Genomic DNA, 27,411 nt, shown 5'->3' with positions numbered 1-27,411 from the left:
CTCCTGCAGATGGGTTGAGTAGACTCCCCCTGCCAACAATTGATTGCTCTCCAGGGGCACCAGCGGAGGTATTCATGCTTGAAGGTGTCTATCCCTGTGTCCTTTCATCAAAGGTGGTTGCAGAAGCTGCTGCAAGAGATCTGGTGTTGTCAAGAGTGCTACAGGATTTATGGTCTGGTCATGTTCAAGACTTGGCATCAGAGGGGGGGCCGTACCTCTCCCGATTCAATGAGTTGAGTCTGCATCAGAACTGTGTGCTCTGGGGAAACCATGTTGTGGTACCCTCCAGCCTCCAAGGGGAAGTCCTCAAGTTACTACACGAGAGCCACCCTGGGGTCACAAAAATGAAAGCCATCGCCTGAAGTCACGTGTGGTGGCCGTCGTTAGACCATGACATCGTAACCACGGTTCAAGAGTGCTTCGCCTGCCAACAACAACAGAGACCATTGAGACCAGTGCCTATGATGTCGTGGCCGTTCCCAGACAGGACCTGGGGTCAAGGATCCACATGGACTATGCGGGACCTTACCAGAATTCCTATTTTTTTATTGCAATTCATGCATTCTCCAAATGGATGGAAGTTTTTCCCGTTTCACCACCCTCAGCAGAATGTACAATTGCATGCATGCGGGTCATGTTTGCAAATCAGGGCCTCCCAGACATGGTGGTATCGGACAATGGACCTGCATTCGTGAGTGAAGCGTACGAGACATTCTTGAAGAACTGCGTGAACAGGATGCTAGTACCGCCCTATCACCCGGCTTCTAAGAGAGCCGTTCAAACTATGAAGGTAAAATTATAGAAACTTGGCCCAGGGGACCTTCGTGCACAAATTGCACGAATACTGTTATCATATATGTCGACACCCCACGAGGTCACCGGGTGTAACCCATCTGAGCTGTTGATGGGACGGAGGCTCAGGACTGCATTGGATCTGCTGCGGCCGGACCTAAAAAGAGCAGTCCTCCAGAAACAACTCGCTCAGAAGATGGAGTACAATCAAAGAACGAAACCGAGGGTGCCAGCGCAACCAGGAGACAGAGTATTAACCAGGAATTTTCAGCTAGGTCTGAGCTGGATTCCTGCTATAGTCACGAGGCAACATAATTCACAGGTGGAGCTACAATTGGATGATGGGCAACAATGGACCCGGCATCTCAACCATGTAAGGCCACAGTCAGTGCCCGACCAGCACAACCGTCGGTGCTCTAGTCCTTCTACCGCACGCTCGGAACCACATTTGACTTTAAACTCAGGGACCAGAGGTACAACTGACAATGGTTTACCCGAAGCAGCGACAAGCTTGGAGAGCGAACTACTACTATCCGGCGAGCCCTATCAGCTGGAGACCAGTGACACCATAACATCAACACGCACCGGTTGCTCCCCACCTCCTTCCACACCTCGGCTTCGTATGAGCGCTAGGAAACGCCGTCCGGTGCTTCGGTTTTCTCCTTGAACTGTAACTGCTTATATGCTGTTAATCTATTGTATTAAGGGGGGAGGAAGTGTGGTAACTGACACCACCAGGGGGTGCGCAATGGACAATAAAAAACAGAGCGCATGACCTGTGCGGGTATATATATATACATATCATCACCATCCTATATTATGTCCACTGCAGGATGAAGGCCTCTCCCTGTGATCTCCAATTACACCTGGCCTGCGCCAAACGATTTCACCTAGCACCCGCAAATTTCCTAATTTCATCGCACCACCTAGTCTTCTGCCGTCCTCTACTGCGCTACCCTTCTCTTGGTACCCATTCTGTCATCCTAATGGTCCAACGGTTATCTAATCTGCGCATTACATGACCTACCCAGCGCCATTTCTTTCTCTTAATATCAATTTGAATATCGTCTATACCTGTTTGCTCTCTGATCCAAACCGCTCTTTCTGTCTCTTAAAATTATTCCTAGCATTCTTCATTCCATCGCTCTTTGCGCAGTCCTTAACTTGTTCTCAAGCATCTTTGTCAGTCTCCAAGTCTCTGTCCCATATGTCAGAACAGGTAAAATGCACTGATTGCATACCTTCCTTTTCAATAATAACGGTAAGCTTCCAGTAAGGAGCTCACGATGTCTGCCGCATGCGATCCAACTCATTTTTATTCTTCTGTGCATTTCCTTCTCATCGTCACGCTTTCTTGTGATTAGTTGACATAGGTAAACATACTCCTTCACAGATTCTAGAGGCTGACTTACGATCCTGAACTCTTGTTCCCTTGCTCGGTTGTTCATCATTATCTTTGTCTTCTGCACATAAATCTTCTTCCCCACTCTTACACTCTCCCTGTTAAGGCCTTCAATCATTACTTGTAACTCGACTGCAGTGTTGCTGAACAGAACAATGTCATCGGGAAACTGAAGGCTGCTTAGGTATTCGCTATCGATCCTTACTCCTAAATCTTCCCAGTTTAATAGCTTGAATACTTCTTCCAAGCACGCAGTGAGCATTGGAGATATTGTGTCTCCTTGTCTGACCCCTTTCTTTATAGGTATCTTCCTACTTTTCTTGTGTAGAATTAAGGTGGCTGCGGAATCTCTGTAGATATTTTTCAGGGTATTTACGTATGCGGTCTGTACTCCTTGATTATGCAATGCCTCTATGACTGCTGGTATCTCTACTGAAACAAATGCTTTTTCGTAATCTATGAAAGCCATATAGAGAGGCTTATTGTACTCTGCGGATTTCTCGATAACCTGTTTAATGACATGGATGTGATCCATTGTAGAGTATCCCTTCCAGAAGCCAGCCTTTTCCCTTGGTTGACTAAAGTTTAGTGTTGCCTTTATTCTATTGGAGATTATTTTGGTAAATATTATATATAATACTGGGAGTATGCTAATGGGCCTATAATTTTTCAGTTCTTTAACATCTCCCGTTTTGTGGATTAGTATAATGTTTGCATTCTTCGAGTTTTCTGGGACCCCTGCAGTCAATAGACACTTTGTATAGAGAGCAGCCAGTTCTTCTAGCATGTCTCCTCCATCTTTGATTAAATCGACTGTTATTCCATCTTCTCCTGCCGCTTTTCCCCATTTCATGTCTTGCAAGGCCCTTTTGACCTCATCTCTAGTTATAGGAGGAGTTTCTGTATCCTGTTTATTATTATTTCAAATGGAGTACTCCCGAGTCTTCTGGGTACTGTACAGGTCAGTATAAAGTTCTTCCGCTGCTTTTGTTATACCTTCGAGATTGCTGATGATGTTACCCTGCTTATCTTTCAGTGCATACATCTTGGTTTGTCCTATGCCAAGTTTCCTTCTCAGTGATTTCAGGCTGCGTCCATTTTTTACGGCCTCTTCAGTCTTTCTAACATTATAATTTCGAATATGACTTATTTTTGCCTTGTTGATCAGTTTGGCAGTTCTGCGAAGTCTATCTTATCTCTTGAGTTGGACACTTTCATTCTTTGTTGCTTCTTTATTAGGTCCTTTGTTACTTGGGAGAGCTTGCCTACTGGTTGCCTTGGTGCCTTGCCTCCCACTTCAGTTGCTGCCTCTGAAGCCAGACTCATTACAGTTTCATTCATTACCTCTATGTCATCATCATCATCATCATCATCTCTCTGTTCTAGGGCTGCATATTTGTTTGCAAGTCCCAGCCTAAAGTTGTCTGCTTTAACCCTTACTGCCTCTAAGTTGACCTGTTTCTTCTTGACCAATTTTTCTCTTCCTCTGTTCAAATTGAGGTGAATTCTAGCCCTCACTAACCTATGATCACTGCATTTTACCTTACCTATCACTTCTACATCCTGCACTATGCTGGGATCGGAAGAAAGTATGAAATCAATTTATTTCTTGCTTCTCCATTAGGGCTTTTCCAGGTCCACTTTCTGTTGCTACGTTTCCTGAAAATGGTGTTCATTATTCTCAGCTTATTCCTTTCTGCAAATTCTACCAGCATCTCTAGAATTGACGCCATAGTTGCCAATAAATTGCCTGTTCACCCGCCTGCTTTTTCCCCACTTTTGCATTAAAGTCGCCCTTTACTACTGTATACCGAGTTTGCACTTATCTCATCGCTAATTTAACCTCTTCATGAAACTGATCTACCTCCTCACACTCCAGGAAAAGTTTACACCCTTTGGAGTGTATATTTGCCACACAACAATAATCATCTGTCTTGCCCGCATTTCCTTTCTTGAAAACGCTGCGCCCGCTACTTTCCTGTCAGGAATGCTATGTCATGCTGATAATGTGCATGCCATTCGTTACGGGAAAGCACCGGGCTCGCCGCGTTAAAAAAAGGAAATGCGGAAAAGAGAGATGACGATTATTGTTGTGTGGCAAATATACACCCAAAAGGGTGCAACCAATTTAGAGTGCATCGTCGTGATTGATGTTGGAGCGTAGGTTTGTACTACCTTTAATCTATACCTCTTATTAAGTATTATTATTATTATTATTATTATTATTTTATTATTATTGCCTGTTCTGCTGTTGAGTCATCACTTTTCCATTTTTATGATCTAGAAAGCAAAATCTTTTGCTGTGATTGTGGAGCATGTCACCAACGTTAACAGCAGACAATTGAAATTAATGTGGTCAATTCTCACAAAGAAATGTTTCGGTGCACATCATGAGCATGCATTTAGGTGCTAGGCATTTTTTTGCTGATATATGCACATCACGAGCATGCATTTAGTGCATATATCAGCATAAATGCCTAGCACTTAAATGCATGCTTGTGATGTGCATCAAAACATTTCTTTATGTGAATTGACCACATGAATTTTAATTGTATGCTGTTAACATTGGTGACATGCTCCACAATCACAGCAAAAGATTTTGCTTTCTGCATAATAAAAATGCAAAAGTGATGATTCAACAGCAGAACAGGCAATAACTGGCTGCATTACAAACAACTAGCAACAATCTGGTGCACTGATCAAAATTAGTTGGTTAATTATAATTCACTATGAAACTCGCTTTGCTAAATCAACCTATTTATGGGATTTCATGCCCCAAAACCACATTCTGGGTATGAGCGATGCCGTAGTGGGGAGCTCCAGATTAAGTATGACTACCTGGGGTCAATTCTTTCACATGTTTTAAGCTAATTCAATGAAATTTTAAGAACATGGTCATCCTTCCTTGCTTTCAGTGCCATTTTCAGTCTGCAAAATTTAAATGACGTCATCAAGTTAACTTTTCACCTTTCTAAGGAGCACAGCAATTTGATAGGCTGGTTTCCGCACTCAATACGAGTTAGAAGCAGTTAAACAGATGTATTTACAGGGTAATATGTATAACTGAATATGGTTGGGTGCATCATTCCAATATAGAAAGTACTTCAAAAATGTGAAACCAGGTGTCAACTTTAAGCCATATTATGATAGTTTTTACTAAGTGCTGTACTGCAATATATGATGCTGCAGTCATTAAAATGTCAGATCCAACTCCTCTGCATTTCTTTGATCACACTGAACCATACTTGGTGCATGGCTCTATGTTCATGAGGGTAAGAAGTTAAATCCTCTCTGTGAGAGGGGTCATGGCAAAAAGTTGAATAAGGTATGAAGTATGGCACACTGTGGCATTAATATGTAGCATAGCCAGTAGAAGACGATACATTTTAAGACTAAAAATGAGCTTGCATGATTAAAGATCAGAATTTTTTAAACACATATTATTTAGACAAACAATAACTGTCTTTGGCCATAACTTATTCAACTTCAAATAAGTAATAATTTTAATGAAATCTGCACCCCCAAAGAGTGAATTGACACAAATTGGTTGCAATTTGCTTTGATTAGAGGTAAAATATTGTCATCCCCCTGACAGTAGCATGAAGCTACAAAGGAAACCCATACGAGTTTCTCAGAGAAAAAAAAAAAAAAAATCACAGTTAAAGAAAAATTTGTCCTGGTCTGGGGATCAAATTCTTGACCAGCACCTTTCCCGGGCAATCACTTCTATCTGCCCTGATGGTAATTTGCTCTAATGCACCCTAGAAAAGTTTTTTTCTTTTTTCTTCTGACGAATGCTAGATTTAAGTGGTTAGAACCTGGCTATTTTTACTTACACAAGAGACATGCCACTTGTAAGCAATTCTTAACAAAATATGCCACCAACTGATTACACTTGCACGAGGAGCAGAGTGCTTTAAATGCAATCTTCAAATGTGCGTAACAAAATTTTGTTTCTTCCTTGGGTGTATACCTCCCCATTATTATACTGAGATTTCTGACTGCTACAACAATGTGCCCAAGTCAAATGATTGACTGAATTAAACAACCTTTCAGCACCCAAACTTACACATATAAAAGTAAATGTGGTACAATCTGTCATCCTCTTATGAAAAGAAATTCCAATCCTCAAGGCACACAAACAGATGTTATTCTACTAAACTTGCTAGTAACAGAAGCTTTATAATGTTGCACCCTGCTCCAAATCATAACCTTTAACAGTTATGCAGCCTGTGCTCTGAGGAATGTCTTCATCAAGCTTAAAAGCTCTGGTGTGCTTCAATCATGACATGACAGCTGATAACTAAACTCAAATGCTTCAGTTATCGTGTATTTATAAATACACGAATACAACATATTCATACTTATAAATACATCACAGGCTCCAATCGGAGCATTGAGTGATACTTGTGGTACACACAGGTGTATATTGAGAACCAGGAAAACTGTTATAACCATCGCACTTCCTGTGGCAAATAATCACTGTCACTTGGCTTTCTGTGAAGCTGTGGGCATAAAAAAAATCACTGAGTAAATCACTGAGTGATCGTTAACACCTTCAGCCGTAAGGAGATAGCTACCACACAGCACTCCACTGCTCTGCCCATCGGAATGTTAGACTGCAATTTTGCACAGCCGTTTTGAAACGAGCTGAAACCAAGACGCTTTTCTAGTTCGTAAAGCTGAAAGCCAAGGCTGCAAGCTGTAGCGAAAGCGGCAGCAGGGCATCTATAAACTTTACCTCAAATGCAGTTCATTCAAGGCATATTCAGCGTCAGCAGCTGCGAACTTTTGTCACAGCAAACTACATTTCAAGATCGCTTTCGTAAATGAACCTCCGGTGGACTTAGAACATTCGGCCGCTTATATCCACTGCCAAGGAAATTCGCCTTACGGCTGTCGCTCATGGATGTTCCTGCGACATACGGTTGTGAACGCAAAACTGAAGCACCATCATGCATATCCTCAGCACATCCTGAAAGCGCATATGTAAGAAGTAAGTTACCACATCGACCGCGAAACTGCAAGATCGGGCAACTCACCAGCTCAAAACGGTTGGCAGCCGCTTGCCTGCTCTTTCGAGCATCACTGACAGCCACATTGGGTGCCTCATCTTCTGTTTCCGATTGAGCATCAAGTTTTCCAATTTCATTGACGCCTTGGAGCTTCTTCAGCACTCGATTCGACATTTATATAAAAAAGAAAATGTCGGACCGCTGGTGAGAGAGCAGTGTATTAAGCACGAGCGATCCGTTTTCAACAGCTGCTTTTGCCGCACTCTGGAAGCTAAAGTCGGTTGCCAAAAGAATGAACGGACTGCAATACTAGTACAGGAATTAAACCAAGTACTTAAGTCAACACCAAACGGCTACGAACCGCCATGTGTGACAATCCCATCTGATGTTAAAGCTCAACCAGCACTTCGCTCAACCTCAACTAGAGCGCTGACTAGAGATACAAGTACAAGCCCCCACAAGCCACAAGCACACAAGTGCTAGAGAAAGAGGGAGGCTTCTCCGATTGATGATGGTCTCTTCCACGCCGCCTTAGCATGGGAGTGGTGGCAAGCGCCACCGGACTGTAACCGTTGTATATGTGTGAAAATAAGAAATGCCGAATGCATTAAATATGTTTTTCACAAAGCCGCCAGTGGTCGAAGCCGTCATATATGTTCGCCACAGGTACCATTCGGATCTAGCGTTCTGCGTTTTGCAATAAGGTTATTAGCAGAGAACAAGTTCTTGACCTGAAAAGCTGTGATATTCATGCATACTTTTTTTATAAAATTTTGCACAGCCATGGTCTTCCACGTTTCATCAAAAGTTATTCGTTGCCGCACAGATTCCCCTTCCCCGCTTTTTCTTTAATTTTCTGTGTCAGTTTCTGTTTCACACTTTTTCAGGGAGCCTTCTATAGATTTCAGAATCTTCTAATTTTCGCGCCCTTGTCACTGCAACGTTCACTGCATTCGTTCGATCTGTGCTCGCATTGTTCCTACCACCGAGCGTGGTTCCAAGGTACGCGGTTCCCATAACCAATCATGACGTCAGTCAGGGTGTCCGTTGCACTTGTGTAATATCTGATCTGAATTTAAAAAGTTCTTGTTACTAGTCACGCTACCACAGCAGCTTGATAAAACCAAGGAACTTACCACCCTAGTGCTTTAGAGCCGTACGGCTGTACAGCCATCGCCATCCCTGCCCCCCATAAGTGTTGCGTGACCACATTCACTAACGTTGACTGGAAATCGAACTGCGTGAAGCACGCTACCAGGGCAAGTCAGGGGACCGTAAATATACGTACTCGAACTGAGTGGCAGCCCCAGCAGCAGCCTACAACAAGTGAAAAGCACGACGACAAACTAAATGGCATTATACACATGGACACATGTTTCACAACGTCGGCATCGGTAAATATGTACAGTGGACACTTCTCGCATACTGCTGGGATTATGGAATAAGGAAAAGCATTTTCCATTTTTCTTTCTCTGTGTCTGGGATCATGGCCATGATCACAGCTGGGATCCTCGCAGGTCACAGAACAACAGAGTTACAGAACCAACAGAACTACCTGTAGCAGGCAACCACTGAAGGTTTTTCATTTATGTCCCTGACATTGTCTGCATTTCGTAGATTTTATACAAAATAAGCAACTTAAAAACTGCATTCTGTGTAATTTATTTCTGTAAGGTGGCGTCTGCTGTAGTGCACCACGTTTGAGCCATGCCCGGTTTGAACTCCAGCCTGTACCAACTCCATGGCCACCATAGCCCCGCGCTCACGGAGCTCGCGCTTCATTTTAAAACATTCGGAATGTCCCTAATGCTTTATACTAAAATTAGATTCCTTGGGGTCAATATGCCAAAATGTTTTTGTCTTTCTCTAGTGGCAAGATTGGTCGACAGCCTGCGCCACCCTCCGTGCAAGTAAAAGAGTATAACTGGTATAACCAAGTCAAGTGCAGGCTATGCCAAGTCAAATCCAGTCAAATCGGAGCCCTGGATCGAACAAACACCCAAACGCGGTTGTGGCACGAAGAGGTGCTTAGTGCCTTGCGAATTGCTTGAGTAGAGTTTAAGCTGCATAATGTCGTCCCCACTTGAAGCGCTTGAAACGAATTTAGAGATGTTTATCGAGAATGTTCGGCAGCTAGGAATAATTGTTAGTGACTTTCAGCCACAAGGGCAAACCACGTTAAACCAAAAAATGTAAGTTATGCTAACACGGCTTCACTGACACTTCGTAAGATCGGGAATCTGCTTTCGTCAAATGTAAATGAAATCGGTGTTTGAGCAACCTGTTTGTTTCAGAAATCACATCGTCACTTTGATGCAAGAGGTGGACAGATGTAAGCCACAAGTCCAGGACATACAAGTGCCATTGGAAGTGTTCGAGTAAGTTAGCATGATTGCGTTGACCAACTCTGCCTTGCTAACTTGTTTCCTTTGACTTATTCGGCAGCTACATTGACCAAGGAAGAAACCCGCAACTGTTTACAAAGGATTGCATGGAAAAGGCGCTGACCAAGAATGAACAAGTCAAAGGCAAGATAGAGTCCTATCGCGTAAGTATAAAAAAAGACCGCTTATATTCTTTGGAGGTGACTAACGACGTTAATGCGATCATGAATTTTTCGTTGACTGGTGGGGTGGAGTGATATGATTTATATGTTACGAGGGCTATTATGATGATTATTGTATCCCCATGCCATCCGGGAATCGGGAAACCGTATGGGGGCACCTCAGCAGATACACGAAGTGGCAATCTCGCTGCCAGCCACAATACCGTAGATACTACGACACAATATATGGTGTTATGACTGCACCCCAATTGAAACTACGTAGCAACCCCCCACTACCCCTAGTATCCTGGCTGCAACTTCTAATGCAATGTGCTACCCATCAAGCGACCGCGCTCTGCGCGGAGGTGCCTGTTACGAATGCGGCGCTATCGCTTTAATATGTACAAAGCTACATACCCTTTGTGTCACCTTGGCACATCCATTTTGGGGCATTGGCCAAGAATGGGCACATACGAATATCACATACAAAATGCTGAGGTTGCCCGTTCGGGCACATAGCCAGTGAGCCAGTGGCACATACCCTGTGACCCAAGTTGTATACTTGGATCACATAGACAACTTGGGTCGAGCAGCAGCAATTTAACTATGCAGGTTAACCCACTGGCAAGACAGCAGCCAGCACATACCTAGTGGCCCAAGTTGGTAGACAACTTGGGTCGCTGGGTACGTGAAAGAGCTTAGATATGGACAAACATACCACAAACTGGGTGAAGTTCCCCAAGAATGCGAATTGCATTCATACTTAAAACTTACCATTACAGTAATCAAAATGAAATTTGTTATGTAAAGAGAACAATCAAATTGTGTATAAGCAGAGGCTTTATTAAGTAAAGGGAAATTAACATGTGTTAATTCAAAGCATCGAAGTACCTTTCTGGCCAAGGTCTGTCATTTTTCTCTGAAAGTGGCTTTGGCATTTCATGTCCTTGTTGTACGCTGCTGTTCAATATGGAATAGCACCAAAGGAAATGTGCCATTTACATCCTTGTCTCTTCTTTTTTTTTTTTTTTAAATGTCCGGTAATGCAACAGCTCTTGTTTGTGGTTTCACAATTTTTTGCCTGAGTACATCCACTGCTCTAATGTTATGTATTCTAAAGTAATGCATGTTTCTGATGTGTCGCTTCATTTTATTAGCTCTGTGAAAAAAAAATGGAAGAAAAAAAGGTGGGGATGCAAATGGTTACGTTGTGACTGCAGAAAAAACTAGCAATTACATGCATATGACTAACGTACTATCAAAACATCACAAAACAAGATGTGCTAGCGGAACTAGAAAAAGAATAAAGGAAGCCATCAAGAAAAGACGTGACCCCACATACATTATATGTGGATGCAACAAGTTCATGCTTAGCCTCTATCAAAGAAAGTTATTTCATTTGCCCTTAGTTGTGAATCGACACTAACTTGCCCAATTTTCAATTCCTTCAAGCATTTGTCATTTTTTTTACTTTGATTTCATTCCCTGAAATCTACCGAGATACTCTAGACTTGCGTGTTCTTGTTGTGCAGAGGTTCAAGGCCCTGTTGCTTCTGGAGCTGAGCAAGGTGTTCCCCACAGAAATGGCCAAATACAGGGCCATCAGAGGTGATGAGCGACCAGCCACATAGAGGCCTCATGTAAACTCTGTGAAGTGTATATACATTTTAACCAATTCACTGAGGAAGCAGTGTGTTGGCATTGTACTAAAAATATATTCCTTTACTTTAGTGACAGCAAAATGTCTGCAGGACTTTATCATTGTGATGTGTTGCAAACAAATGTTGTGGACTGGAACTGCAGCTACCAATAAACTGCTGGTGACAGCATTTATTAGTATTTAATATGTTATTGAGTTTCTGCTATCCTTTAAGCTTAAAAGGTTTTAACACCTTATATAAAATAAAACCAAGATGCAGTTCTGTCTGAAGATCCTTCACACGCTTTATGCAATGTTCCACCTTTCTGAAAGACATGGCTGTACCAAAAGAAGCAAGTCTTGATGCTTGTTTTTCTTTCAGCAAGGTCAATATGTGCATGGATTCCTTCCAGCATTGATCATCCAACTAGTTCAGGCACAAGCCATCCTTAGCAAGCTGAGGTATAAAATCATGTGTGTTATCAGTGTAAAAATTATATGAGTACCTTTGGAGAGGTGGGGCTTGTCCTTGGTATCTACACGGTTACTAACAAGGCTAAACAGCACAAAGATGCAAATAGAAAAATACACAGGACAGTGCTAGACCTGTGTGTATGTGTTTCTGCTTTCTCCACCTTGTCGCAGTATTTAGCCTTGAGTATGCAGTTCCAACTTGCCCAAACTAAGGTACTTCTTGGAGTTACTGAACCCTGCACTTCTAGCTGGCACATGGTGTATATATGTAAATTCATTCTGTAACAGCTGCAGTGGCCTATGAAGGTCTAACCTTTGCATGGATTGTTAGAGCATGCATTTTCCAAGCATTTTGCTTGAGCATGCCTTATCTCACAACATTCAAAGGTTGTGCAGTGTAAAGGCAAAGTGCTACTTGCCTGCAAGGAAACAAGTAGTCATTGGAGCATAGCTGTTTGTAGAACATGACAGTTCTTACACTTTACTAATAAATCTTGCTGGTTATGACCACTGAAGGTCCATTCTGTCATTGTAATGTTTTCCAGCTACTTGGTTCTGGTCCCCTAGTACTGCAAAAAAATGGATCAGAGGGGTTTTCCTCTATACAGGGTCTGGTGGTGATGTCATATGTAAGGGCAGCAATAAGGCTAGAGCTTGTAATGTCTAGCCTTATTCAGTTCAATATCACATTTTGCGAATGATGTTTTTGCCCATTCATGTCTCTGAAAAAGACCCAGTCATCTAGCATGCTTTTTGTTCCAGGCCTTAGAAGAATGCTAAACCACAATCACTATTATGAAACACATTGTGCAAGTTCAGTGTTCTAACCACATTTGATAAACTATGACATATCTGGCTAAAACTAATGACCATGGAAGAAATATATGTATGGTGTTCTGCTATATACTTTTGTTTTACTCACTGTAAGATTTCCAGATCTGGTATATCAATTACATTATGGCCACTGTATACACTTACGTCGATCTTGTGACAGGTTTTCAGGCATGCTTGCACAGATTATTAAGCTTTTATGTTGAGAGGGAGCGTGAAGGAAAAAAAAGAAAGAAAACCCATGAGCGTCTTAATGAAAGCACGGATAAAATATTAGACAATAGCCTGTCATGTCATATTATATGATAGTTTATAAATGGTAACCTTGTCATGACGTATTAGGCAGAACTGCTGAGTATGAGCTTGCGGGTTCAATTTCCGGCCGTGTCAGCCGGGTTACGATGGATATGAGAGAGTGATTGTAGGGAGGAAGAGGTTCTCTTATCTGCAGTCCTTTGGGGAGTACATCTCGGCGGATAATGGAGGTGGAATGCAAAGACGCTTGTGTGCCATGATATAGGTGAATGATTAAGGACCCCATGTGGTTGTAATTAATCTGGAGCACTCCACTATGGCATCTGTGATAACCCACTGTGTACGTTCAGGACATTAAACCTCACAATATAACTTAAATATTAGGCAGGAGTGCTGCTGTGTGTGCTGCCATTTTCATGCGTTTGTCCTTTGGCCTCGTGCCTTCGTGCAGCAGCATTTCTGTATAAGCCATTAAGGGGGAATGTGGGGTTAAAATCACAATTTTTGTCAAAATACACATTTTCTAATTTTGTGTTTTGGATTTCTAAGCATAGAAAGAAGCTCCTTGCCAAGTTTAGTTATCTGCGCGATAGGAGATAATAAAATGAGCTTTCTTAGCCGGCAGTTGCATGTGTTTTGGCATCTTTTGACATCTTTGAATAGATTTTTTGGAGTTCACACTTTTGGGCCAATGCACAATTTTAGGAAAACTATTGTTTCGAAACTGCACAAATGAAAAATTTGTAAGATTGTTTCTAGGCTGAAAATTTGTGAGGAACAAGACTATACACATATTGAATTTCTGAATTGCCTCTATAAAAGGAAAGTATCAATTTCTGTATCACTAAAAAAGAATAATAAAAAAATGAAAAAAAAACAACTTTAGTTTTGAAGTGGTGCGGTTTCTAGAGAAGGCATAAAATTAGGAGCAGCTGGTTCTATCTTGTAATATAGAGCCTCCTGAAGATATTTATTAAAACATTTCTCATCTGAGCTTATCATTTTAAAAATAAATTTCCTAAGGTGATGCACTCATTTGCTAAATAGGGCATGCATAACCTTTCTTTTTTTGTATTTGTGCTGGGGTAATCAAATTTACTAGGTGCCCTAATGCCAAGAAGACAAAGCCTCGAGCCACATTTAGTTAAAATTGGCATGTCGGTAGAAAAGTCTACTTTTCAGCCCTGCATCCCCCTTCCATGGATGCTAGCACCCTTCATTTTGGCTAGACTTGTACGTAACGAATTACATGCAAATAATTACTTGTCATCAATTACATTTATTGGTAACTTTGGAATTTAACAATTACTTTGTTTACTTGGTAATGGTCACTGTAATTGCATTTTTCAGTAACCAATTACATGTAACCAGTTACTTTATTGATGAGACAAGCTGTAACAAGTGACACAGCTTTGAGAACCTGAATTTGGCAAAAAATGCAGTAGAACACCTGAGATCGGGCCCTGCAGTAGCCTCGCGAATGTGCATGTCCAGGAAGGCAAACCCAGCGCTCAGGATTTGTTACCTCATCTTAACGCTCCACCGGATGTTGGCCAAAGAACTGAACCAGTGTTGGTATGTCTCAATAGGGAAGGTCACTTAGAGCGCTAATGCCAAAAAATCATGCGGCTGAGTTTTTCAGCTTTTCATTGGCCCACCGAGGGCCTTCTTCCCGAAGTCCCAGCAACAATGAAGTGCTGCGCTTCATAGAGGACCCTGATGCTGAATAAGCACAGCCTTGTGCGCAAGATCCGGATACGCTAAACTATGCCATGCCTCCCAGTGTGCACATCGAGCGAACTGCCTAACATCCCTGTCTTCCTCTCGCATTTTCCTCCTTGAGCAAGTTTTTAGTGCCGCTGCTTATGTCTCCACAATAAAAACAAAGGATGATGACTGACGAAATATTTTAATGCAATTGTTTGCGCAGGTAAGTTGCATGAAGGGCTGGAGAAGACGCACTAAAAGTGCCAGGCCATCTCGTTCTGTTTACTGTATATATATATAATCGTAATAAAGGTTTGTAGGAAAGTAACATGGAAGTAATCGATTACTATTGAGTAATTCCTCAGTTACTTTCGTGGGGCAGTAATTGGTAACTGTAAAAACTAATTACATTTTTGGATAAATTGTAATTGTAATCAGTTAATTTTTTTCTGTAAGGTGTACAAGTGATTTTGACAGTGCCTCTGTGTTGCTAACATGCTTTTTATTGCAATAGCAATTATATGGACACTCCAGGGGAATTTCTGCCATTGCCATGATACAGTGAAACCTCGTTAAACCGTAGTTGGCCAGAGCTCGGGAAAAGTACGTACTGAACGGTAGTACTGCTTAACTGAAATTGCATGAGACCGACCACTTACCTGTCAAAAACAGAAGAGAGAGTGTGGTGAAAGGGGAAAAAACATGCAGTATTTATTTACTTCGCGCAACAAAGGTGTTATTTTCGTTTGATGCCGTGGCGGCCTAGCAGCGACGACAGCGGCCTCAAACTTGCTGAAGCTGCAAGCCAGCTTTTCAGCCAGCCCCCTCTTTTTGGCAAACACTTGCATTGCAGATTCCTCGTTAATGTTGCATATTCTCCGTGCGTGGGCGCGGTAGCGTTGCAGAAGTCACGGGGCACCTTTTCATTGCGGGGTGCTGTTCTCGTCGCGACGATTGCATTCGTGAGGCTGACGTAACGCGCAGCTTCTGCCACTGTCGGGCCTGAATCGTCCGTGCTGTCGGTTGCCGTGTCATCCTTATCACTCTCGCTGGGCGACACTTCAGCAACAACAAAGGCAACAATGGCGAAAAGTCAAACCTCGCAGCCGACATCTCTTCATGGTCACAGCAGCGCTGCTGAGCAATTTCTTCACATTCCATATGCCACACACCGTAGTCAACAGTAGACCCATGTTGCGTGCTAGCGCCGACTTCTTCGTGTCACCTTCGACAGCACGAACAATGTTTAATTTTTCTTCTATGCTGAGCATCCGGCGTCTTTTTTATCTGAGCTTTGGCATGACGCGAGTCCTCGCTTACACGACGCCACAACGCTCTCTGGGACGGCGCCGAAATGATGATGTGACTTCATCCGCAAACGCACAGGGCGCTTGGAGGCTTGTTCTGCCGGGCCACCCGATGGGGACAAAGCACCGCTGTGTTTGCGCGACGAAAAGTGGAAACACTAGGTGTTAACCGATACGTACGCAATAAGCTGCTACGGTTTATGCGGATACAAAACACATTATGTTCAATGGCCACTGAGTCGGGGATTTGACTTTACTACTTTTAAAACGAAACTACTGTTTACGCGAGTACGGTTTAACGAGGTTTTACTGTATTCCATATAAAGTCAAAGTGCGACGAAATCACAGCTGTGTGTCGTATGCTGCAGGTGTGAGCCAAAGCTTGCAAGGGAGGAAGGTGGGGAGGGCGTGCGCCATCATGTGCACAAAGGGGGGAGCGGGGAGTTGTGCGCATGATAGGAGGGGGGGAGGGAGCAGGTTAAGGTGCATCTCCTCATCTACTCCAGCTACGGCGGGTGAGCACGGCTGCGTGCGTCCTCTTTTGGAGGCAATTTGCACTGGGTTCGAAGGCTAGACAACCAGAGATAGCTGATGGCTTTGTGTGTGCTGTGTTCTCACACACCTAGCTCTCGTTGAAGCGACAGACAGCGTGAAGGGATATTCGCTCGCCACTGCTGGCGCTCTTCATCACGCCAGTGTTCTTTCAGCGAGTATCCGCGGTCATCAAGCGAGATGTATTCGTGTATGCCTGTTACTTTGTTGTTAAGTTAGTTAGTAAGCGAATGTTTACAGCAGTTTATGTAGCTGGTAAAATGGCTAACCTTACATTGTATAGCTGTCAAATAATTTGTTATCGCAATCATTGCTTTGCCTGTTGGTTAAGACTAACTTTTATCATCATTGTCATTTTGTTTTGATGCAACTTCTTTGAATGTTGCACTGCACCAACTACAGTGGATACGGTGGCAACAGTGAAGCATATGTGATGCTTTGCTGCTGCTGCTTTGTGTTCTCTGCAAATGATCTTGACATAGATAATTCACTGGCAGCAGCTGTTCACTGCTCTGTAGTTTGGTTGGCGTGACCTATCTGAGCAGCCTCAGCTTGTTCACCTGCATGCCGCTGCCACTCTCGTGCTGATTATCCAAGAAGCCTGTTGCTCTGTGTAGCTACAGATGGTCGAATTTTCACTTTGCTTCCTGATAAGAAGCTGTCTATGCGCTCCTGGTTCTTATGAATGCTATGCATGGTACTCTCACGGCAGTTTCTGATTGAGTGGTTATAACTTTCAGCTCTCATAACTGTCTCACACAGTACCATGGCATCACTGGTGAGGTAGTGTGTACTAGCATATTTGTGTTACAAGCATTCCTGACTGAGATTTTTAAGAAAATTCCCATAGCCACACATATAAACTCATTTCCTGTTGCATGGGCTTTAGCAAACCATGGGGGGGTCACGTAGTATGTAACATCACACTTTAGTCATTCAAGGTTTTCATGTCTGGGGCATGTTTACAAAATGATGCATGATAAGAATTGGGTCTGAGTTAGTTGCACTATGTGAGTTAGCAGAAAACAAGCATGGGCTCATCACACGCAAAGGAAAAGATAACATTGCTGTCCAAAACTTGCATTGTGTGTGGCTGGACAACATTCCCACCACATTCATTGTTGCTATTGTCAATTAACTGTGTAGGAACCATGCAGAGATTCTGTAGAGGTGACTTTCTCAACCTTGGAAATGAACATAGTTGAGAAAGCCACTATTATATGTCATTCAGAGCATTTGAAAGCTACTGTTTTGGAAAATTCAACGTAAAAGGTCGGATGTGGTTCCAGGAACAGTTGTGAATAATTTTAAGGGCTTTAGGAAGGTTTAAAGGGGGCACTGCTGCACCCCTGTCCACCCTTTCCTGCAAGTAAGTCCATGATATGCTCCGTTTTTACAGTGTGAGCTTATAAGAGCTTGCCCACACTTCACCTCATCCATCTTCCGGGTGTACCATTTCTATTATATGGCATGCACCACATTTTGTGGCAGTGTCATTTAAGAGCTCACCTACAGTTTTTTGCATAATTCATCCGTTAAGTCTGCCATGTCTTGTGTATGTGCAGGTGATTTTCAAACACCACAAGGCAGATGAAAAAAAAAAATGTATCAAGGTGAATCTTGGCAGAGACTTAATAGATCTTTTGTGGATACTTGAGAGCTCTAAAGAGTGTGTGGTAAAATCCCAAAGTTCAAAGTTGCCAACTTCAGTAAACTTCGGCAGAGTGGGCAAGTGCCACAGCATTATGTAAAATTTTGCAGACTTGAGTACATCTGTAATGACTCGGCGTCAGTGTAAGATTTCATTTGAAAACCCTTGTGGGCTTTCAGTAATTCGCTTTTGACTATGCTGTTTTTGATGTATGCCTACGAAAGTTTGCTTAGGTCTGCTAACAGTATTTCTGCCATCATGATACATGCATGCAATCATTGAATGCAAAAGTCACCATTGGTAGGTTTGTTTTAACACACTAGTCAAACATGTTCAGGTGCTGATTCACAAAAAAGGATAAGGTAAGGTTGCTCCTGTCTGGCCAACTATCGAGAGTGCCACAATTGCTGCACTAGGGCTGAATAAACACTTAGAAAAACCTGTCTTTTGGCTGCTCAATTCATACTTAAAACATTTCCAGTGTTGAAAACATGAAAATGTTTGCAATGATGATGAAAGAGAAATGGGAAAACAAAGAAATGGCTTAGTTTGAGAGATCTTTTGCAGAGACCCTTTAAGAGCTCTGCCAGTGGCTGCTGCAGGAACATGTGGGGCACAGTTCTTGAAGTGAAGATGAAGTAGCGATCACTAAACAAGCCAAGAAGAAAAAGAAAGGTTTTGGAGTTCATATGGGAGTCTGTATGGACTCTGAAGTGGTTTTCTTCATCTTTGACTTAGTCAGAAACTGCAACGTCTACTTTACTGTCTGTTACTGGAAGTTGTGAAGGGTTTTGCAAAACTTCGTCTGGTCAGGTAATGCATAGTGAAGACAAAGTTGTGGTTAGTGACCAGACAACATTTCATTGGACCCTTGACTACTGCTTGGAATTTTGAATCTCGGTGGTGTTCAGAAACACTGGAGGTCGTATTTGCAATTACATGGTGACGTGACAAAAAATATACAGTAAACCCTTGTTATAACATAGTCACTTGATCCAAACTATCACCTTATTAGAAGTTTTTCAGGGTTACTTGCAGTGCATGCATTTTAAATCTGATTATTCTATGTGCAATGATGTCGGCATCGCTTAGTTAAAGAGCAAAGCAAGAAATAACCACACAGTGCAGCATTCACGGGCACACCTTGCATTCTTCTGTAACAACCTGGAGAGGCAAAGAACGCTACGAAGGTCACTCTGCCACATGGCAGCAGCTTGATTGGCCTAACTGTATTGCGTGATGACAGAGGAGACAGCTGCTCAAAGGCTTCAGCAGGATTTCTCCACTGTCATGTCCCTGTTATTGAGCACAAGTATGCTTCAGTATATGTTTTACAAGCTCCTGCACCGTTGTAGTGCACAGCCCACTCTACTATGGCTCTTTTAGAGCCTCTCCACTTTTTACGAAATACCGCTTAAAACGAGTACTATTCCTGTCCTGATGAACTTGTTATAATGAGGGCATACTGTATGTTGTATATTGGCTTATAACAAACAACATGAGTTATAACACACATTTGTCAATCTCAAAATTGGATATTTGCCTATAAGAAGCTTTGTAAAATTGGTTAAAGCTGAACAACATCCGTTTCGTACACTTCTAGTCTTAGATTATTTGATCACAATGTGATGCAATACTCCATTAATGCATTGACAATGACAAAAATAAGCAGATGCTCCATGTTCTGGCGTGAGCTTAGTTGCCTCCTCCTGTTAGACAATGAAGCAAATGTATGTCTATTTTGTCACTTTGAATACACAGACGGTGCATACTACGTTACAGCTCCATTGTGCCTGTTTTGCATCAAGATAAAAAAAAAAATGAACTGCTGTTACTCATTTGTTTGAAAGTGTGAGTATATTGACAGGGTGCCTAAATAAATGACAGCCATGAAATTCAAGGCATAAATACCTAAAGGGCTTTCCATTTCGGAAGGTTGCACTATTACTGGTCTTCTAGACATAGAAATGCTGCCTTTATCACACTAGGAATAGCCCATCAAAAGGCCCTGCACTAGTTCCAGTAGGAAATTTTGGTTATATACTAGATGTGAAGCGCTGTCCAGGAAGCATCATACCCAAGGGGTTCAATAGTAGCTGTGATAGAAGTTTAAGGACTTGTGAAACAATGGTGCGAGAAGGTGCGCTACCCTCTCTGCTGCAGAAGCACTCTCCTGTTGCCTTGAACATCACCCACAAGCAACATCCCACTGCTGTCTTCTCTCATGTCAGAGCCAAGGGCCCACCTGTTTTGGGGGCTAGGGTTGCCCCCATGATCCCAGCCTCCTTTATTTCTTTTTGCCTCCCTTGCTATGTGATGTTTTCCAGAGATGTTTTTGCATGACTCGGTGTTCCATGGGAATCTCTGTGTTCATGCTACTGCTGGCTATTTGTACTCTGCAGGTAGCGCACACGTGAGGTGGAAGCACCAAACATATGATGTCATCTTGCAGGCGTGCTAAGTGGCTTATTCAAGAAGGGTGCTTAGACATTTACTTAAATTTTTTCAGGTGTTTTTGCAGGGTAAATTGGTGTAATCTGCAGGCATGATTGTCATTGTGTTATCTATGCAGTGCATTTATTGCTATGCAATGCCTAAATCTAGTGAGGCACCCTACTACCCAATATGAGTAATAAAGTAAATTTACCAACTGGCGTGGTATTCTGGTGGCTTACTTTTGGGAATATCATCACTTTTGCGAGATTTTGCGCGACTTGTAACAGATGCATTGGAATTTATGGGTGACAGCGTTCTTGGCATTGTGCCAAGCTCACTATCTTCACACATTACCAGCCACCTTGCTGGCCATATATTTTACAGCTAAACAGTCTGTGGCTAGGATCCCAAGATTTTGTTGTAGCGTAACGTTGACAGAAAACTATCATCATCTATGGCTCATCATACCCCCGCTAGGCAGAGGCTACAAGCACTCGGCAAAGTGAAGCGAACAGTGCATACATTCTTTGGAATCACTCATACAACATACAGAACAGCATAAGTTTCAGTAAAGAACAAGCTCAAAACAAGCATCCAAACCACATAATTGATAAGGCACTCTTGCACCTACATACAATGCAAAGCATGTAGTGCTCCCCACATACATTTCCCGATACAGATTACTGTTGCGCAAGCTGCTGTGGCGACGGCAACTTGACTGTAGCATACGAAGCAGGGAGTGACGTAACTACACTTTTGTATGTAGAAGAAGACCCCACCTAGCAACCAACTTGTGTTGTGGTAGTGCTATGGGAAGGCCATGTATAGTGAGGACTTCTGAAGAGCAACGCGCATGGTGAATTTTTCTTCCCTCTGGTCCACTCTTTGTAGGTGCACAAAGTAGTGGCGCAAGCCAAGTCGCAGGCTGTCGAAACGTCTTGGGCTAATAATTAGGTAAAGTGCATCTGAATGTTGTCATGAATAATTACAGCCTATGTTGCAATGGGTAATCATTCTAGTTGTTGTTTACAGCTTCGCTGACCAACCACCGTCACAGCAGGGGTTGAAGGCCATTTTCATTTTTTTTGACGCGCCTGTTACAGAGTCGCGCAAAATCTCGCCAAGCAATTGCGCTAGAACACTGCACTTGATTTGTAGATATTAGACTTTGAGCAAGTTCTGCCATTTGCCATGGCATAAATAGCAATTGCTCTGGAAATCATCCTTGTAGCATCAAAACTGCTTCTGTATGGCTATAACGGTTGTTTTTCATTAATTGTTTTAGAATTTTAGAAATCGAAATTTTTGAAATAATGCTATATTATTGTGCTACCTATCATGATCAGCAAAACACATCTATTGTGGATAATTCAAGAGAGTTTTTAGGCATGTAGGATCATCTGGGCAGGTCTTCTGCACCATGAGGTGGCCTTGCTGCCTACAGAGTTATCTGACTGAGCTATCTCGGTTGCTATAGTCAGAAGTTCAAATCTTCTTTTTCTTCATATTTTATGGAAGTGTTCCATTCGCAGCTATGTGACTGAGGCTGTGGCATGGAGCAGAGGTAGAACATCGAGTTACCACCTCCTCCAGTTCACTACAGTGGTGCCTAACACTGGCAAAAAAGAAAAAAAATGCCGAGAGCCGGCGGGGTTTCCTAGTCCAGGTGCAACCAAATTCAACAAAAGACACTCCCTCATCAGAACAGGAATTGGCCTTCCTAGTGCAGTATTCGGCCACTACATCCCCCATGGCTCCTACAATTAACCCATGGCCCTCAGTCCCCAGCAACTGCGAAGCACATGACTAAGGCGGCGGCCAGACCTGCGACGCGGCAGAGGGTGCTAAGATTCTCTGGACCCGGACAGGCCGCCACTGGAAACTGAACCTGGCAATGTTCAACACATGAACCCTCTTGAATGAAGCTAACTTAGCAGGAGGAACTATTTGAGGAACTATCAGGCCTTGCGTAGAATATTACTGGCTTTGGTGAGGTTAGAAGAACTGGTGAAGTTTATACAGTGCTAACGGCCACGTCCCCTGCTACAGAGGACTTCCAGATGAGACACAATACAGGGTAGGATTCCTAATCCATAAGGACATAGCGGGCAACATTGACGAATTCTACAGCATTAATGAGAGGGTAGCAATAGTCGTAATAAAGCTAAATAGGAGGTATAGAACAAAGGTAGTACAAGTCTATGCTCCAACCTCCAGTCACGATGATGAACTAGTTATGAAGATGTTGAATCAGCGATGAGAAAAGTGCAAACTCTGTATACTGTAGGCATGGCTGACTTCAATGTAAAAGTGGGCAAAAAGCAGGCTGGTGAACAAGCAATTGGCAACTACGACAGCGATTCTAGGAACACTAGAGGAAATATGTTGGTAGAGTTTGCGGAAAGGAATGAGCTCCGAATAACGAATACCTTCTTCAAGAAGCGTAGCAACAGGAAGTGGACCTGGTAAAGTCCTAATGAAGAAACAAGCAATGAAATAGATTTCATACTCTGCCGATTGCAGCATACTGCAGGATGTAGAAGTGTTGGGTCGGGCAAAGTGCAGTGATCAAAGGTTAGTGAGGGCTAGGATTTCTCTCAATACAAAGAGAAAGAGTAAAATTAGTCAAGAAGAAACAGGCCGATCTAGACGCAGTAAGGGTAAAAGCAGACAAATTTAAGCTGGGACTTGCAAACAAATATGCAGCCTTAGAACAGAGATGATGATGATGACATAGAGGTAATGAATGAAACTGTAACGAGGCTGGCTTCAGAGGCAGCAATTGAAGTGGGAGGCAAGGCACCAAGGCAACCAGTAGGAAAGCTCTCCCAAGTAACAAAGGACCCAATAAAGAAACGACAAAGCATGAAAGTGCAACTCAAGAGATTAGACAGAATTCTCGGAACTGTCAAAACTGATCAACAAGGAGAAAGTAAGGGATGTTCGAAATTATAATGCGAGAAAGACAGGAATTAGTATAAATTGGAGGCAGAAGGAATTAGGAGAAAACTTGGCATAGGACAAACCAAGATGTATGCAATGAGAGATAAGCAGGGTAATTTTATCGGCAATTTCGAAGATATAGTAAAAGCAGCGGGAGACTTCTATACTGACCTGTACACTACTCAGAGCAGCCACGATACCACCATTTGAAGTAGTAATGAACAGGTAACAGAGGCTCCTTTTATAACTAGCGATGAAGTTAGAAAGGACTTGTAAGACATGACCCGGAGAAAAGCAGCAGGAGAAGATGGAATAGTCTGCTTAATTAACGATGGAGGAGATATCATGCTTGAAAAACTTGTGGCCCTTTATACAAAATGTCTCGCGACTTCAAGGGTCCCAGAGAACTGGAAGAATGCAAACATTATACTAATCCATAAAAAGGGAGACGTTAAAGAATTGAAAAATTATAGGCCCATTAGCTTACTTCTAATATTATATAAAATATTCACCAAGATAATTTCCAATAGAATAAGGGCAACACTGGACTTTAGTCAAAGAAGGGAACAGGCAGGTTTCAGGAAGGAATACTCTACAATGGATCACATCCATGTCACCAATCAGGTAATCGAGAAATCTGCAGAGTACAATAAGCCTCTCTATATGGCTTTCATAGATTACGAAAAGACATTTGATTCAGTAGAAATACCAGCAGTCATAGAGGCATTACGTAATCAAGGAATACAGACCACTTATGTAAATACCTTGGAATATATCTACAGGGGTTCCACAGCCACCTTAATTCTGCACAAGAAAAGCAGGAAGATACCTATTAAGAAAGGGGTCAGACAGGGAGACACAATCTCTCTAATACTATTCACTGTGTGCTTGGAAGAAGTATTCAAGCTATTAAACTGGGAAGGCTTAGGAGTAAGGATTGACGGCGAATATTTCGGCAACAATCGGTTTGCCGATGACATTGATCTATTCAGCAACAATGCAGACAAATTACAACAAATGATTGAGGACCTTAACAGAGAGAGTGTAAGAGTGGGGTTGAAGATTAATATGCAGAAGACAAAGATAATGATGAATAGCCAGGCAAGGGAACAAGAGTTCAGGATCGCCAGTCAGCCTTTAGAGTCTGTGAAGGAATACGTTTACCTAGGTCAACTAATCACAGGGAACCCTGATCATGAGAAGGAAATTCATAGAAGAATAAAAATGGGTTGGATTGCATACAGCAGACATTGTCAGCTCCTGACTGGAAGCTTACCATTATCATCAAAAAGAAAGGTGTACAATCAGTGCATTTTACCAGTGCTGACATATGGGGCAGGAACTTGCAGACTGACAAAGAAGCTTGAAAACAAGTTAAGGACCACGCAAAGAGCAATGGACCGAAAATTAGGAATTAGGAAATTAGGAAAATCAGGAAATAAAGCGATGAAATTAGGAAATTCGCGGGCTCTAGTTGGAATCAGTTGGTGCAGGACAGGGGTAATTGGAGATCGCAGGGAAAGGCCTTTGTCCGGCAGTGGACATAAAACAGGCTGATGATAATGATGATTACATTGCCAGATTTCTGAATGTTTACAAGGTTGTAAATAAATAACAGAAACAGACCTAGTATTGATCCAGGCGGAACACCACATTAATGTGTAGCATTGTATTGGTAATCGGTTGATGAATTCCATGTGAAGCCAGAAAACGACTTTCCCAATACAGGGCGAGAATGCGGTTTAAACCCACTGTGTGTGTGGTTGATAGCTGCCATTCGGAGCTTAGTGACAAGTGACCCATTTTCTGCTATAACAATAGGTGCATCAGCGCAAAACATTCTACAATCCCGACTGCTTTTGCCATTCCCACATGTAGAAATGAGGCATTAAACCTAGGCCAGAAATGCTTAAGCGTATTCCAAGCGTATCTATAAAGGGGGCTAGCAAGCAGTATGGGATGCTCTGGTAAACACCCGAGCAGTAAGGATGGAAGGTGACTAAAGGAGACCCAAAACGACAGGATGTGCCACTCTTGAATTAATTATGCATCATGCACACACAGCCATCCCCCCTCTGATGTCTATGATGGCATGCGTTGGCTATAGTGCGCTGGACATCGTGCAGACAAAGTAAGCGGAACCTCCCTGAACGAGAACTGATGAAGATATGCCTAGCATTATATGGCAGTCGCCGTGGTATGGAATGCACATGTTCAGCAATGTAAATATGTGCATCTCTCTGCTCGTACTCCTCACACCTATATAAATAAATAATGCATACTGCATCAGCATAACCCCCACACACATCATTACCATGCATAACACATTCCGCCCATGACGACCGCTATATAATTCCATGCATATCCTGGACAGTTCCCATTCAGGGAGGTTCCCCTTAATTTTTCATTAAAATTTTGTTAGACTGGAAACCATGAAAGATTTCAACGGATAATGAAAATTATAGATAGTTAATTTGCACAAGTCCTTGCGCTACACCTCAGAAACCATTCTGCTGTAGGATAATGTGTTTAATTAAATCAAAGGCTTTGCAGAATAGCAATAGAGGGAAATTGCTTGTCTGTTATGGATAATTATATCTTTCATTCGCATGACTCTCATTGCAGTTTACTTTTGTTTTTGGAATCCATGTTGCTCATGTATTTTCACTTTCCTACTTAAAAGAAAGCTATAAAGATGTATATGATTTGTTCTGCAATTTTGGAAAGAGCAGCAGCATAAAGATGAGTCAATATTTATTTAGATCATTGTATTTGCCTCCTTTATGTACTACCACTACCCAAGCAATTAATTTTTTTCTGGGAAAGTGCCAGATTCTAATATTTGATTGCATTTGAATATCAGAGGCATCAGCTTTGATAGGCAGGGGTTTAATGTCATCGATGCCTACAGCGGACCTGTTTTCAACAGAATTTAGAATATAGAGTATTTCATCCTCAGTCATAGGAGACAAACACAATGTTGGAAGTATTGCAATTTAAAAAAAATTGCTGGCTCTCCCATATCTGAGAGTAGATGTAAGCATGAAATGGCAACCAGCAAAGCAGATCGTTTGGAGATGATACTAGTCACAATCTTAAAATGGGTGTAGTGCATGTTTGCAATGGCAAACCCCACCAGACCACACCACACCATGCCATACTGTGTACTGGTCCATATGGACGCTGCCTAGCTAGAAGAAAACCAGCTGAAGGTGGCACGACAGGCAGCGAAAGATGCCAGGGAGACAGAGCGCACTGCCTAGCTAGAGGAAGAAAAGCGCCTGAAGGAGCGTGGCGCCATCTCTCGAAGCAACGCAAAACCCACGCTGTGGAACTCGCAGACCGCTGGCATTCCAAAGAGCACAGCCAACCGTCTTGGCACCAAAAGATGACAATGAAGCGTATGGTACCCTGTACGTGCCTTTTGAACGTTGCCTATTGGAAATTGCAAATAAAACTTCAGCATACTAGAAGTTGCAGCTTGAGTGATATTGTGAACAAGCATTAGGAAGAACTCTGAAGCAATATTTTTTTTTAACTTGTTTGGGCAGTAACTAGCGTATGTGATGTGGTCCTGTACAAAGGGTTGGGGCCCAGAGACTATTTCCTTAAGTTTTGACTGGTTGCCCGAATGATCTCATTTTGTTCTCACAACTTGCCCGGATGTTCTCATTTGAGTGCCTGGATAATGGCTGTGGCTTTTCGCTCAAGGTCACTTGAAGGTTGCCGACAACAGGAGCTAATGCATTTCATGCTTTATAGCTTGCACAGTTGCAGTTGGGCATTGGGGAAACTAGACTTACTTGCTCCAGCATTAGTTAAGTGGTCATTAAACATATTGGCTAATTTCATATCAGAGTAA

At 42.5% G+C, this 27,411-nt stretch overlaps 2 protein-coding genes across 3 annotated transcripts in view; one reads left to right on the top strand and one right to left on the bottom strand.

Annotated features, from left to right (window-relative positions):
• Nulp1 (Nuclear localized protein 1) overlaps positions 1-7,639 on the bottom strand; it is a 150,354-nt gene extending 142,715 nt beyond the window's left edge. Inside the window, exon 1 of one of the 2 annotated variants that reach the window (XM_050195448.2) lies at positions 7,237-7,639. In XM_050195448.2, coding sequence (XP_050051405.1) covers positions 7,237-7,383 — 147 coding nt within the window. In that variant the 5' untranslated portion in view covers positions 7,384-7,639. The remainder of the gene's footprint in view (positions 1-7,236) is intronic. The other variant, XM_050195447.2, reaches the window with a different exon arrangement.
• Positions 7,640-9,163: 1,524 nt separating this feature from the next.
• On the top strand, positions 9,164-20,824 carry MED10 (mediator complex subunit 10). The gene is made up of 4 exons (XM_050195454.3): positions 9,164-9,401; positions 9,504-9,587; positions 9,655-9,757; positions 11,287-20,824. The coding sequence occupies exons 1-4, from the start codon at positions 9,280-9,282 to the stop codon at positions 11,383-11,385; spliced, it is 408 nt and encodes a 135-aa protein (XP_050051411.1). The 5' UTR covers positions 9,164-9,279; the 3' UTR covers positions 11,386-20,824.
• Positions 20,825-27,411: the final 6,587 nt, after the last annotated feature.

The sequence above is a fragment of the Dermacentor andersoni genome, chromosome 1 (assembly GCF_023375885.2).
Source record: "Dermacentor andersoni chromosome 1, qqDerAnde1_hic_scaffold, whole genome shotgun sequence".
NCBI lineage: Eukaryota > Metazoa > Arthropoda > Arachnida > Ixodida > Ixodidae > Dermacentor > Dermacentor andersoni.
This window is presented reverse-complemented; position numbering and strand designations above follow the sequence as displayed.

Bases quoted from the DNA above. Each gene is read 5' to 3' on its own strand.
- MED10 (XM_050195454.3), top strand. From the start codon at position 9,280: ATGTCGTCCCCACTTGAAGCGCTTGAAACGAATTTAGAGATGTTTATC. The intron at 9,402-9,503 runs GTAAGTTATGCT...TGTTTGTTTCAG, and splicing joins ACCACGTTAAACCAAAAAAT to AAATCACATCGTCACTTTGA. The intron at 9,588-9,654 runs GTAAGTTAGCAT...CTTATTCGGCAG, and splicing joins GTGCCATTGGAAGTGTTCGA to CTACATTGACCAAGGAAGAA.